Source organism: Vidua macroura, chromosome 32 (assembly GCF_024509145.1).
Source record: "Vidua macroura isolate BioBank_ID:100142 chromosome 32, ASM2450914v1, whole genome shotgun sequence".
Classification (NCBI taxonomy): Eukaryota; Metazoa; Chordata; class Aves; order Passeriformes; family Viduidae; genus Vidua; species Vidua macroura.
The window spans coordinates 1,258,791-1,273,261 of NC_071602.1; the positions used below are offsets into that span (position 1 = coordinate 1,258,791).

The 14,471-nt window shown below is 48.6% G+C and overlaps 1 protein-coding gene across 8 annotated transcripts; it reads left to right on the plus strand.

The window, feature by feature from the left end:
* The first annotated feature begins 6,507 nt into the window (after positions 1-6,507).
* Positions 6,508-10,871, plus strand: LOC128820948 (nucleolar pre-ribosomal-associated protein 1-like). 8 transcript variants are annotated; one of them, XM_054001795.1, is made up of 9 exons: positions 6,508-6,779; positions 7,671-7,756; positions 7,860-7,899; positions 8,001-8,136; positions 8,441-8,547; positions 9,083-9,223; positions 9,855-9,964; positions 10,283-10,404; positions 10,586-10,871. In XM_054001795.1, the coding sequence occupies exons 2-9, from the start codon at positions 7,749-7,751 to the stop codon at positions 10,603-10,605; spliced, it is 684 nt and encodes a 227-aa protein (XP_053857770.1). In that variant the 5' UTR covers positions 6,508-6,779; positions 7,671-7,748; the 3' UTR covers positions 10,606-10,871. The 8 variants fall into 8 exon arrangements, 6 of the variants coding, with proteins under 6 accessions (XP_053857770.1, XP_053857769.1, XP_053857764.1 ...); XM_054001794.1 differs by having other exon boundaries at positions 6,509-6,779; positions 10,283-10,871; XM_054001789.1 differs by lacking the exon at positions 10,283-10,404 and having other exon boundaries at positions 6,519-6,779.
* The last annotated feature ends 3,600 nt before the right edge of the window (positions 10,872-14,471 follow it).

Here is a 14,471-nt window from a genome sequence, read left to right on the forward strand (position 1 = left end):
TTTCAAACAACATCAGGAGCTCCAACCAGAGGAGCAGCCTCCAGTGTTAGTGAGGGATCCGGACTCTAAAGAAATCCAGGGTCCATTTCCACTTTTGACTTGGGGACGGGGATACGCCTGCGTGTCTACGCCTTCAGGAGTCAGGTGGATCCCCAGGAGGCATGTTAAACCCTACACAGCAGAGCAGTCAGTGAGTCGGAGTGATACGGTGCCAGTGGATGCAACCTGTGATCCCACCAACCAAGGGGTTGCATCCAATTGCAGACGCCGCAAGGAAGGAAAAGATTCTACCTCTCTCTAACCAATGCTTCCCTTACAGCTACCTCAGCCCAGTTATACCCCCAGTTCCTGTGTTTGTAATAAAGTTGTTTCCTAGTTTCCCTATCCCTAAACACCCTGAGAAGAACCAGTCCCAGCACCATCTCCAGGCCCTCTCCACCTGTGTAGCAGTCACCGCAGTTGCAGCAGCAGAAGAAGCTGGGAGAAGAGGCCACCACTTGAGAGACTGAATCAACACCACTGCTTTCTTTTTATATTTTATTAAGCGGGGAGATGTTGCATCCTGGAGGTTGGGTTTAGATTAGGGTTTTTAATTTATGTTAAAATAATTCAAGTTCTGTAATCCTGCGTTTCCCCCGTGTTGTTCCCCCCCCCGCGGTTTCTGCCCCCATGCAGCCTGCTGCCGGCTCTTACCCCTGTTCCGCTCCTGTAACCACCCTGCCATCCGGCCCCGGGAAACCCCGTGCTGGCCACATGATCCCGCTCAGCCCGCGGCTCGGTGCCCGCCCCTGTGGGGTTCTCTGGTTGGTCGCGGTTGCTGGCGTCACTGCCACGGCAGCATCCCCTATTGGGCGGCAGGCCGTGGATCCTCTCGCCCCGCCCCTTCATAAAGCCCTATCCCGCCGGCAGTCAGGCGCCATTTTCTCCCATGCGAGTGCCGGGAGCGGTCGCGTCTTTCCATCGAACCGCGCCATGTGTGACCAATAAACCGTTCCTGCCAAGCACGGAGTAAATGGACAAATTCCTTCCTCTTTGCCGGGTCCCTAGCGCACGGTAACAGAGGCTGGCCAGCCCACGCGCCCGAGACACGGAGCCGTGTCCGGGAACCCGCGGCAGCAAACCCCGGCAGCACGTGGAAGCTACGCCGCAGCCGGGCTCCCAAGAGCCGCGTGCAGCCGGGGAGAGCGAAAACCCACGCCGCAGGGGGGTGTATTACAACCCGGGCACAACTGGAATGAACAGGGAGAGGCATTCACAGTGGGAGACATAACAAGGGGGGTACAATTGGAATGAACATGGGGACACAACAAATATGCACTGAATTCATTCATAACACCAGCGGTGACAGCCCTAGCATTCCCCTGTCTGTGACACCCCAGCGGTGACAGCCCCAGCGTTCCCTCCCTGGAGAGGCTCCAAGGGAAGCGTCCAGAGCCGCGTCCAGCCAATGGAACTGACCGGCCACTGACCAGCCTGGCCTGGGCTGGTGTGGATTCCTCTGCAGACAGCTCGGGGAAGGTCCCCCTGGCCACCTGCACAGTGCCACAGACAAGTGTCAGACACAGTTACAGAGCTCTGCCCAGAGCTGAAAGGGGGACTTGGTTAAAAAAAAACAACAAAAACAACAAAAAAAAAAACCCAAACAAAACCATACTAAAATGAAAAAAACCCCAACACCCAAAACACCCCAAAAAAAACCCCCAACCAACAAACAAAAAAAACACCCAACAAATAAACAAAAATACCCCACAAAACACACAAAAAAACCAAAAAACCTAAACAAACCAAAACAAAACACAAAACCAAAAAGAAAAAAAAATCAAAACAAGAAAAAGAGACCTCCCCCCCCCCCCCCCCAGCAGAGCTGTTCCATCCTTCAGTTGTCACACCTGCACTCACACAACACTTGGGGCTTCAAACAATGAGGATTCATTGGTCACAATTGCAGGAAAAGCAGGTTTAGGACAGGCTCTCAGCAGAACTGTTCTCAGCTGAGCCAAAAAGGTCCCTTTGGCAGCTGCAGGGCCACTGAAAATGCAGAGCCTCAGCCCACAGGGGAGAAAAGGGCTCTGAGTTCCCCTGCCCTGACAGTAAACCCTGTTCCCAGGCTGCTTCACACACAGGATTCTTCTGGAGCACTGCGCAAAGCTGAGAGTGGGCTCTAGCTTCTCCATGTTGCCTGTCTTAAAGCTACCTGGGAGAAGAAATTTGGGGTCAGCTCCGCTGGCACAATCCCTCCAGGCGCAGGGCACAGCGCCGGGAAGGGCTTTGCGTGCCGAGGCTTTGCTGCAGCCCAGGAAAACTCCTGGCTCAGGCTCACCTTTGCTGCTCAGCCAGAGCCCCGAGTGTCCCGGCAGCAGCAGTAGCAGCAGGGAATGGCAGCATTGCCACAGGCTGGGGCAGGAGGGGCAGATTTCCCCTGGAGAGAGGCTCATCTTCCAGCTTTTGCATTCAGGCAGCTGCAGATCCCTCAGCTTTGGCTACAGAGCAGCTGGAAATGCAAGCCCAGGAGCTCTGTTCATGGCCAGCCCCAGCAGGTGACAGCAAGGACAGGGCCCTGGCAGCTGCAGGACATTTGCAGGGAGCGCCTTCAGCAAGCGCTGGGGGCTGGGACTGGGTGCAGAAAATGCCCTGGGGGTCTCTGCAGTGAGACAAAAGGAACAAAGTTTCAGTTGTGGCCAGGCTAGGGAGCACCAAAAGCGATTCCTTTCCATTGCCGGCTGTTCCAGGAGCCTCAGAGCAGAGCCCAGGGGGTCAAGGAATGGAGAGCGGGGACTGTGCAGGAGCCGGGAGCAGCGAGAGAGCCCGGGCTGCAGGGGCAGGGCGGGCACAGCCTGGGAGGGGGCACAGCCCGGGGGTTCCGCAGAGCCTCCCTGCTCCAGAGCCGCAGCTGCAACAGCAGGGCAGCTGCCGGGATCTGTGTGCCGGGGACGAGCCACAGGTGGGGGTTCCGAGGGGCTGGGCTGTGTAATGAACAGTTTCCAGGTGTTCCCCAGTTCCTAGTTCCCACGGCAACACTAAAAAAACTACTACCTCTAGCTAAATACCGATATTGAAATGCTAATTAGCTAATTGCTCTGTTTGTTTTCTCTAAACTACCTGGAGATAACTGGCCTCCCACCCCTCCATGCTGCCATTCTGGGACTAACATGCAAATAAAAACCCCTTAGGATCATGGGAGTATTTTTAGGAAATAAAAAGGACTATAAATCAAAAACTGAACACAGTAGAGGAGTCTAGACAAATGCCCTAGCTGAGGAATAGGGAAACATATCCCTTGATTGACTTTTACCCGTCGCCATCACCTAAGAAGGAATAGACTATGTTAGGGTGTGAGAAGCAGGGAGACAGGAGAGAGAGAGCCCTGGTGCTGCCACCATGGAAGGAGTGGGGACAGCTGTTGTTCTGGACTTCAGCAACAGACTCTGCACACCATGCCTCCTCATCCTTGGGCCACTGGTGTGCCATAAGGAAAGAAGAAGGGACAGCTGCTACTCTGGACTTCAGTGACAGACTCTGCATGCCTCCTTCTTTTCGGCCGCCTGGGAAAGCTACGACTGCGGGGGCGAGCTCGGAATGTATGTCTAAGAATTCACAGTTTTGCGGTAGAGGGAGAGGAAAGAGGAGTAGGATTTGTAGAACTGGGGTCACAGTTGGGGATTGATCTATCTAGCGATGGCTGTGACAGTGTTTCATAGTTATTTTTAATAATATCACAAATTTGGAGGGACAAATAGGTAAATTTTGAGAGGGAGGGGTCTCCCTGTTTCAAAATTTCCCTGCCGACCTGATCCCAAAAAGGGGTTTGAAACAATTTGGAAGCCGAAATATCTGGGAAGCACTGCAACAGCCACTGAGCAAACCTTTTAACATCCCTTTTTTTAAACTTCTTATTTTCCCCAACAAGGATTCCCAGAACTTGATTATAAAGCCTTCTCTGCGGCATTGTCAGCTTAGCACCCATGATGAAAGATGTTAAAGTGTACTGCAGAAAAACCACCCGCTGAGAAAACGAAGGGAAAAAAAATCAAAGTCAGTTGCTGCCGGTTGAAACAAACTGCCCTTCGAACCCCCCAGCACCCCAGGAAAGGGAGTTTTGGGAATCTTTTCCCCCATGGAAAAGAAAACCCACCAAAAGGGAAACCTCCCCCTACCCCTTGAGGAAGAGGAAACCCACCCAAAAGAGACAGAAGAAAAAACCCCCTCTGAACAACTTACCCCATAAGCCGACCAGGGAAAGGCAAAACAGGGAAAAAAAAACCTCGGGCGGTGGAATGCCGATGGAAGTTCCAATTCCTATGGCGCCTTTAGGAATTGCCGGAGCTTTCCCCCGGGAGCGCTGCTCCTAAAATGGAGCCAGCTCCCACCAGAGATAGTTTGACAGCCAGTGAAGATTAAGTCCAGGGTCCCCAAGGACCTCAGGATTCTTCTGTCCGTGGGGTCAGAGCTTTTCTGGCCCCCCGATGGGCGCCAAACTACCACGTCTCGTCCCAATTTGGCAAGAGCAGATCCCTTGCTAGCCCTGGCTAGCTCTTTTTGGGGCGATAAGGCAGCAAGAGGCACTCCCTGCTGAACCCAGCTGGGCTTTAGAGAGTGCCTTCATGGGTCCCTGCTGACCCCATCAGCAAGGAAGGAGGCGATACTCTTCTGGGGGTAGGTCCAGGATTTGTTATGACTCCAAGGAGAGCCCCAGAGCCCAACAGCACTCGAAGAGGTCGCAGAAGAGAGTGATCTCTGAGGCGCGAACAGGCCCTGATATAGGGTGGGCGGGGAAACCTGATCAGCCAATGGAAGAAGACATGGGCGTGGGCCTCTGAGGGAAGGACAGCCGAGGTATCCATTTAGCAGGGAGGAGGGGAGGGACCCCAGGCCATTGTCCAGTCACCTAGCGACCCCGGCAGAAGCTTCCAGACAGAGGGGAAGGTTGGACAAGTCAGCTGGGAGGGGACAGGGGCATGAGTCAGGGTTTTTAGGATTGATGGACACACAGGTGCCGATGGGAAAACCTGGGATGAACCAAAAAGGCACAAGGCGGGGAGAGAGAGATAGACCATTTTGAACATACATGCAGTGAAATCTAAAAACACCCCCAGGTCAACAAAGCTGAGCTCAAGTGACCCAAAATGACCTCAAGAGATCCCGGTCAGGGCCTCAAATGACCTCAAGTGTCCCCGGTGTGGGCCTCTGATGACCTCAAGTCACCCCAAATGACCTCAAGTGACCCAGGTTAAGGCCTCAGGTGACCTTAAGTGACCCCAAATGATGACAGGTGACCCCAGTCAGGGCCTCAGCTGACCTCAAGTGATCCCAAATGACCACAAGTGACCCTGGTCCGGAACTAAGGTAACCTCAAGTGACCCCAAATGACCTCATGTGACCCCGGTCAGGGCCTCAGGTGACCTCAAGTGACCCCAAATGACCTCAAGTGACTCTCCTCAGGGCCTCAGATGACCTCGAGTGACCCCAGTCAGGGCCTCAGCTGACCTCAAGTGACGCAGGTCGGGGCTTCAGGTGACCTTAAGTGAGCTCAAATGACCCCCAGTGACCCTGCTCTGGGCCTCAGGTGACCTCAAGTGATCCCAAGTGAGCTCAAGTGACCTGCTCTTTTTTGCCCGCCTTCCATGCCTGCCGCCCGAAGGCGGGTTTCAGGTAGCATTTTTAATTTAAATAAGTGATTGTTATCATTAATATTATAGAAATAGAATTTGGTTACAGGCAAGGCTTTTATTTTAAATAATATAATTATTTTTGGAATATAAATATAGAACTGTATAATAAATATATCTAGATATATAAAAAGATAAGATATAAATAAATATAATTAATAGGAAGAGATGTAATATAGAATTGAAATAGCATTATGCATCAATATACATGAAAAATATATATGTGAATGTGAAAAGTATAAATAGAAAAGATAGTTATAGAGAATTTAAAAGAAAAGGATTTTTAGAGGGGTTTTATTTGGTTAGAGGCAGTGTGTTTTAGTTTGTGTGTGGGTTTTTTTGGGCCGTTTATTTTTGACGATTTTTCCAAGGGGATCGCCCCTGTTCTTTTCTGCCCCCCTTCCCTCCGGGCGAGCAGCAGCCCCCGGCTGTGGCCGGCGGCGGTGCTGCCGCCTTGTGGACAGAGAGCGGTACTGCAGCCCCCCCCCCAGCCAGCGCCCTGCCCCTCGCCGCTGGGTGCCGGCTGAGGGGGGGAAGGACGGCTGCCGAGCGTGGGAAGGGCGAGGCGCGGGAGCGAGCAGCAAGCGGGGCGGTGTCTGTAAATAGAGGGGAGGGGTGAAGGAGATTCAGGGGAAGCAAAGGGACCCGATGACTGAGAAGAATGGCAGTGGCGAGGGCGGCCCAGCGGGGCCGGTTTTGGCGGGTGGCGGAGGCGTGGTCGCAGCGCTCACGGGCCGGGGGGCGAGCAGCGTCAGAACAGGGCTGCACTCCCCTTTCCCGATCCCCGCGCGCGTCCCTCTCTAGACGCTGGAAGCGACCGCGTGCCGGAAAATGCCGCCGGGGCGGCACGCAGGCGGTGGAGCGGGGCCCCGGCTTTCCCCGCCCCTCCTGCCGCCATCTTTGGAAGGTCAAGCGAGTCGTCCCCGTCCCGACGCGTTCCCGCCGCCTCCCCGTGCTTCCCCGCCGTCTCCACTCTGACACAAACCGCCCCCCTCCGGTGCAGGGAAATGCCGGAGAACACGAAAGCATCGGGGCAGAGCAGCCGCTGGAGGTGCCCGAGCCGTCTCCCCCTTGCCCGCAGGGCCGGAGTTGCCCACCGCCGGGAGCTGACAGGTACGCTGACAGCACGGGCGGCTCCGGCACGCTTTGCCTCGCTGTGTTCCGGTGCCGTGCTGCTGCAGGAGGAAAGGGCGAGAGCTCCAAAAGCCAGGGCAGAGCGCTGGGGAATGGGAGGCGAGGAAGGCTTGGGCTAAGGATGGATTGAAACTGGGCTGCCTGTAAGTGCGCAGAGAGACCTTTGTCATCCACGCTGCCAAAAACGAGCACCTGGTACACCCTGGTCTTCCTTCTGTTTCACGTGTTTTCATTTCCTATTTATGTCATCCCAAAAAGCAAGGGCGGAGCAAATGGGGCTGGTTCCCACTGCTGCTGTGTGAAGGCTTTTTATGGGCTGCTGTATTGATGTCATCTTTTTTTTCACCCCAAGCTTGGCTTTTCCCATCCTTTTCCCGTGGCTGCTGCATTGGGTGTCCCCAGGAGGGCTGGGTTCCTCAGCAGGGGTCTTAGGAGTTGCTATGAATTCTGATTTTTCTGAAGGTGTATGGAAGCATGCTATCGAATCAGCTCTTTTCTCTCCTGCAAAGCTTTCCATCTATGACCACTCATGCGTCTGTGTGTTTTAATCATGTAGCTAGATGCACTCAAGTTTTTACTTTCTGAGCCAAAAGCTGAAGCAGATGACTGCTTTGTGCGTGTGAGGAGTGGCATTTGTGCTGGAGAGCTGCGGTTGGGAACAAAAGATGGACTAAAGGTGCTCTGGGGATGGGCATGGGAGGAAACACTTGCACAGAAAGGCAAGGCAGTGATGATTGAGGAGGAAAAATGAGAAGTGGTTGCTCCCTATCCGTGGGAACTTTCCTTGGGAATGATCGATCAGAGAGCGTATGGAAGCAGAGAGCATCTTCTGGCTGTTGCTGCTCTGTAAACTTCTCTCTGGCTTCACAGGTCCGTGCAGGAGAGTGGGAGAAGGGTCCCTGCTGGTTGCCGTGTTCTCGGTGGGCAGAGAGCTCTGACCTTGGCTAGATGGGCTGGTGAGTATTGAATCAATCCCTGCCTCCTTGTGAACAAGTTGTTTGAAGGAGTCGTCAGCAGAGATGGCTTTTAGCCGGCTGCAGTTCAGTTTCTTTCTCACAGGTTTCTGGGTGTTTTGATCCTGACATCACCAAACCCTCAGGTTTGCTGAATTAGGACTCTTACCTGTGTGACCCGTGAAATGTCCCGGAAGCTGATTAATGTCTTCGTGCTCCTGCTGTGTTCATTTGGGCTGTGCTTCAGGCTTCTCTCCCTGGGCCCTTGCCGTTGCTGTATCTCTTGGATGCCGTGCAGAATGGAATCAGGCAGCCAAGCCTCAGGTTCACCTTCTCCCTCACCCTCTGCGCTGCTCGTGTGGCACAGCAGATCCTGAAGCCAGGTACTGGAACGTGCTGCGTGTGTCACTTCTGGGGTGAAAGACAGAGCCCTGGGGAGTGTTGATCCCCTCCTCTGTGCTCTGTGCTCATGCGCTCTTGACTGAGCTTTTCCTCCTGGGCAAGAGAAGGGGAGGGTGGGCAGCAATGGGAATGAGCCTCAGAGCAAAGGCCTTCTGCAGTTGCTGGGCTGTTCGCCCAGCTTGGAGCACTGCACACGCACTGACTGCAGCTTCCACGAATTGTCATCCATGCTTGTGGATTGGGAGCGCTGTCCTCCTCCACCATGCCAGCTTTTTCTCTTTACAGAGGAGCACGTGTACATAAGGGTAAAGAGATTCCTTCTGTCACACCGGTGTTTGGACCTGAGGAAGGTACTGGGTTTCCTCCAGCTTTTCTACAGTTTTGATTTTGAGGTGAGAGTCCCATTTTAGGTATCCAGTAATTCTTCAGAAATGTATTAGAAACAGCCGCAAAAATACAATGAAACCTCATTTTCCCACAGGTAGTTAATTAGAAGCGTCTTTCTTATGTTTCATATTGGAATTAAAAATGTTATTTCTGTGGGGTTTTTGTTGTTTTCTTAATACTAACGCACAATGAGTTGTGCTGCGTATGCTCTGTGAGCACAGGAAAAGAATGTTCTGCCCGGGCTAGCTGCAATTCCTCTTTGAGTTTAGATTAGTAACTTTGAGTTCAACTGAAGTATTTTAGAAACAGCAACTTCTAAAATTCCATTTCCAGTGCATGTTTGGGCTGAAGACTGACTGTTCCCAATGGATGTTAGTGATTAAATTTGATAGGAATGGAAATTGAGAAGTCCAGAACAAGCTGTGGTAAGCCCTGAGCTGGCACTCAGAGGGAACCAGGGTTTTGTGCTCTTAGGAGCAGGTATTCTTTGGAAATGTCTGAATGTCTGATGGTGGTGTTTTTCTTTGTGGCTTCCCGTAGAAAACAAAGCGTGAGTGGATCCTCAGATTTCTTGGGGAAGGGCTGCGTGACAAACATTGCTATGAGCTTTATGTCTACCAGAGGATTTTCCGGGTCATTCTTGCCTTTTTCAGCAGTCCTTTTTGGGACCAGGGCTCCCAGGTAAGAATTTAAGAAGAACAGTTCCCAAATACCCCAAACCACAAAAGCTTGTATGGCTTTGAGATTTCAAGTACAAAACAGAAAGGAACAGCTGACTCTGCCTCCCTCGGTCCTCTTGAAAATCTCTTCCTTGTTGGTTTTGTGGATGTGTGGAGGGGTAAAGAATTGCTTGTGTCTAAACCAGTCCCATCCTTATCCCCTGAAACTGGAACAGGTTCCTGCCATCAAGGAGCCTCACGTGGGTGCCGTGGTTTTGCTCCTGCAGTCGGGGCCTTTTCTTTTTGGGGTCTCTATTCCCCAGCCAGCACATTTGTTACCTGATCAGTGCTTCAGCAGGAGGGAAAGTCACGTGCCAGGAGCTCTCAGGTCTGGGAGCATCCACCCTGAGGATTTCAAGTATCAAAACCTCGGACAAAAAGAGAAAATTGTCTTGCTACCTGAATACTTCTTGTAAGAGCAGCACCTGTGGTGTGAAGCGTTGAAGGGAGAATGTCTTTCCTTCTCTGGAGTTGCTGAGAACAGGCGGTGTTCATTTTACCTGGAAGTTGATCAGATACCAGCCAAATTGCTCATTTTAAGTCAGATAATCCCATCTTGGCTGTAAAAGAACAAGTTGCATTTTCTGTTTCAGAGTCATATTCTGGAGATATTACAAAGTGCTGCCCGTGTCACCAGAGCTGCCCATGAGCTGATAGAGGATGACAGCCTCCTCTCGTGGGTCCTGCACGGCTTAGAGAAAAGGTAACCAGAGAAGTACAGGAGAAATGGGAACAATTTTCTGTCCACAGTTGAAGAATGACGTGGCTGAGGATGAAAGCAAGGGGGACAGACCTGGAGACAGGGGCACCGAGGGCTGCAGTGGCAGAACTTGCTGAACTCTGAGGTGTCCCTTGTGTTTTTGAAAACAGAATCAAGGTGTTTTCAGGTGGTGGTAGGAGGGATGATGGTGGGGGGAGCTGTGTGATTTGGAAATCACTTCCTTGACAAAGCAAAATGACACCTTGTGCTGGTGTCTTAACTTTTAAATTTCAAGCACCCTCAGTTCCCATCCTGTCACAGGACCTGCTGCACAGGAAGTGGCACAGTAATGGATTTGTTGTCTAGAACATTATTTCTCCACCCCTTGCCTCTCCCTGACAAAAAATCTCTTCTGCAAACACAAAGTGCCATGACAGGTTCAGGCAAGTGCACCAAAAGTGCCCTAGAATATAGTCCCCTGTAGGAGATGGACCAGCTGCTGGTGAGGATTTGCCTTTCAAATGTGGTTTTCCTTTTTTTCTTTTTTCTTTTTTTTTTTTTGTTTGTTTTGGTTTCGTTTGTTTGTTTGTTTTTTGTTTTGTTTTGTTCTATTTTGTTTTTCAGGTTTCTGGAGAACAAGGTGATAAATAAGATTATTTCCTTACTCCATCCTCTATGGCTAATAAATTTAGGAGACGAGAGAAAACAAGGATCAATCTCAGATACTGCTGTTGAGATATATTATGGATCCATATGGATTCTATTATTATTGATTGATTATATTAATATTAATTATCTACTATCTATCTGTATATATATGTATATATATCTTTGTAGTGACAATAATAGGATTATTTATTATATGTTGCTTTAATGCTTTGTATATTTAATAAAGTGTGATTTTAAGTTACTAGTTATAATAGTTTATTATATTTATTGGATAAAGTAACAGTTTATTGTATTTTATTGGTATCAAGTAATTAATGTTAATCATTGCTGAGGCTTTTAGCCTCTCGGCACAAAGCTCGGATAGCTGGTACATCTGAGGGTCCACCAGAAGAATGGGAGGGACACTCGGGCTGCTAAAATCCTGCTCGTTTATTGAAGGGTCGCAGAAGGGGCAGACAGGGAGACCACGAAGCAAAAGGGAGGCAGATTCCAAGAGCCCCGACGGGCGGGGTGAGGATTCTTTTACTGCGTAGGGGTCGGAGGGTTTAGCATTCGAGGGTACAATCGGGAGAAGGCTAAAGGGAGGGGAAATATAACATTAACCAGTGGGGAAAAGGGAAAGGAGTGTTCTTGGTGGAAGAACCAAAGGGAAAACGTGGAACAGAGAAGATTCTAGGCTAAGGGGCAGACTTGAACAATAACTGACAGGACAGGGGGAGGGTACAATTCTCTTACAAAAGGGGGTGGAGAACGCATACAGCTGCTGTTTCCCATGGCAACCCTAGACTGCCTTCCCCAACCCCTCCTCCTACAAATCATTAATTGGTAAGAGTTTACAATGAATTATTAAGGTATTAATATTGTTTATTAAGGTATGTATTTTTAATTGTAGGTATTTTCTTGTGTTTGTATTGGTTTTTATTTATGTTAATGATTTGGGGTTTTTGTTATGAATATATTAGTATTTTATTAGGTTTTTTTGTTAGTTTAGTTGTTTTGTTACAAATAAACTTGTTTTAATAGGTGGGAGTGGTGATGGGTAAATTGTGTCGGGTGGGTTGTAGGTAATTGCCAATTGATGTAACCAATTGTTAATATAATGAATTGTTAAATTGTTAATGTAGTAAGTGGTTGTGAGTTACTGTTAGTTACGAAGTTTAATATGTACCATTAGTTAAGTGGTTGTGCACAGTTGCCAGTCAGGGGGAGGAGGCCAGGTGCATCAGAGAACGACATCATCAGTCCAACCTGCTATTGGAGAAACAGATCAACCAATGGTCCTCGAAGTTCAGGAATGATTGGCCAGAAATGCACCATCTTATAAACCAATCAAAGACCAGAAAAGGAGCCAATCAACGAGAGGATCAAGAATGCACCAATCAACAGCCTCCAGAGATTTTAACAACCCCGGGCGCTGGCCACCCCGGGGTCTTTCCGCGGACTTTGTTGCCAAGGAAACACCCTGTGCCTGTGCAACAACGTACTGTTGCACGTTGTTACTTTCTGGCTTGCAGCTGAGGTCCTGGGCTTATCCTGGGACCTCGTCCCCAGCTGTCTGTGATTTTAATAAACAGGCCCAAATTTTCTTAACATATTCTGGCTTTGAATTTGCCTGTTTTTAACAGTTTGGTTTGTAGATTATTTAAGTATGTTTATATATATATATATATATATATATATATATATATATATATATATATATATATATATGTTTTAAAATTTAAGTTATAAATATACCTGCTAAGGATTTTTGTAGAGTTCTATGTAAAAATTTAAGTAGGTAGGGGAGATATAAAGTAATAATTATAATGATTAATAAAATGAGTATTTAATGTTTAATAATGGTTTAAGTTATTTAGTGATGTTTTCATTTTTGAAAAGATTATTCAGTTATTTTTTAATAATGTGTAATTGATGAATTTTTAAAAATAATTTTGTAATATTTTTGTAAATTGATTTCTTGTGATTTCATCAATTTATATTTTTTAAATCTCTTCTATTTATGATTGTGTGTTAATAATAAAAAATTAATTGTTGTTTTATTTTGTAAGGTAGTATGTTTAAAGATGTTTCAATTTGGCAGTAATTTATTTAAAGTTATAGATGTGTTATTGTTTCATTTGGTTAGTTAATAAATTCATTTAATGTGGTTCAAGTGTGAGTTGTAGTTATTTTAGGTGTTAAAAGAGGTGCAGAAATAATGGAATTAGGTTATTAAAAGGTCATACTATTTTGATACTGAGAAGTAAATTTGTGTTGGAGTGATTGGGTATTTTTTGGGGTGTTTTTTTTGGGTTTTTTGGGGTTTTGTTTTGTTTTGTTTTGTTGGTTTTTTTTTTTTTGTTTGTTTGTTTGTTTTGGTGGGTTTTTTTTTGGTTTTTTTTTTTTTTTTTAATGTATTATTGTTATGTTCTTCTCACCCTCTTTCCCGCATTTCCCGCTCTCCCCAAAGCCAACCCCTTTCTCTCCCTTTTCGGCCTCCCCTCCCTTTCCCGCTAGCCTTCTTCCTTCTCCCCATATTCCTGTTCTTTGTCCCCCAGACCCTCCCCTCCTTCCTGCCCTGTCCCTATCCCGCTCCTCCGTTCTATTCCCCTTCTCTCCCTCCTCTGCGCACCGTCCCTCTTCCGTGCTCCCGGCCTTTCCCTTCCCCACCCGCTTTCCTCCACAGCCCGACCTCCCTCCATACGCTGTCTCATGCCCTTGCTGTCCCTCTTCTCTTCCCGTCGCCCCGTTCCTTCTTTCCCCGCAGCCGCGGGGCCGGGGGCGCCGGAGCATAAAGCCCAGAGGGCCGGAGCCCGGCGGCCCCGGGCCCTTGCGGGAGTCCCCGCACGGGGCCGGAGGCTCTCGGCGGATCCCCCCGTGCCGGTCAAACCCCGCCCGGCCCCGCCGGACCTGCGGCTTTGCCGGCATCGCGCTGAGAGCGGCCCCCGCTCGGTGCCGTGCCGTCCGTGCCGCGTCCCCGCCGTCTCTGCCGCTCCCTCTCTCTGCCCCTCGCCCGTGACAGCGAGGCTGGGCAGGAGCTTCGACCCTTCTGGGGGCTGCCCCCCTTTCTCGTTGCGGCAGAGTCCCTTTCGGGGGGGATGTACACGTGGAAAGGGATGGAAGGAAGTGCTGGGCTGCTGTCCAGGGCAGTTAGACTCGTTCTGTGCCTTCTTTGGGAGCCAGGAAAAGGGAGTGAAGACTCGGGGCTCTGGTGTCATTTGAGGCACCCTGCGGCGGAGGAGCAGGTGGGTGGCGAATGAGGGGGGTCATGCCGGGTGCCGTCCCCCAGAGGGACTCAAAGCTGCCCCAAAATGCACAGTGCAGGGTGTGTGTAGAACACTAAAACCTGGCAAGTGTTTCGTTTTATAGGTATTGGTAAAAAAAGGAATTTGTCTCTAAATGAATTTGGAAAGAAAGCCAGAGCAGCCCCAGGTGTGAGCTGTGAGGATGTAATGTATAATAAATAAACTAAATTAGAAATCTATGTATAGAAATATATCATACATACATTAAGATCCATCTAAAAATTAAAATGCAAGTCAATAGAAATATTAGCAGTACGTATGAAATATAATATAAATAATAATTTATCTAGCTTGTTACCTTATTATATATTATATATATTTTTAAAATATAATCCATCAATAGAAAGTATAAATGCAAATGTGAATATAATTATGAAAAATATAGATATAAAAATATTTAAATATCGTTTAAAGAAAGGGCTTTTTTTGGTTTTTATTTGGTTAGAGGCAGGGTTTTTTATTTTAAAGAATATGAATATACATTTTATTTTGATATAATTCTAAATATAGAAATATATAATCAATGTATAAAGATAGATATAAAAATATAAATA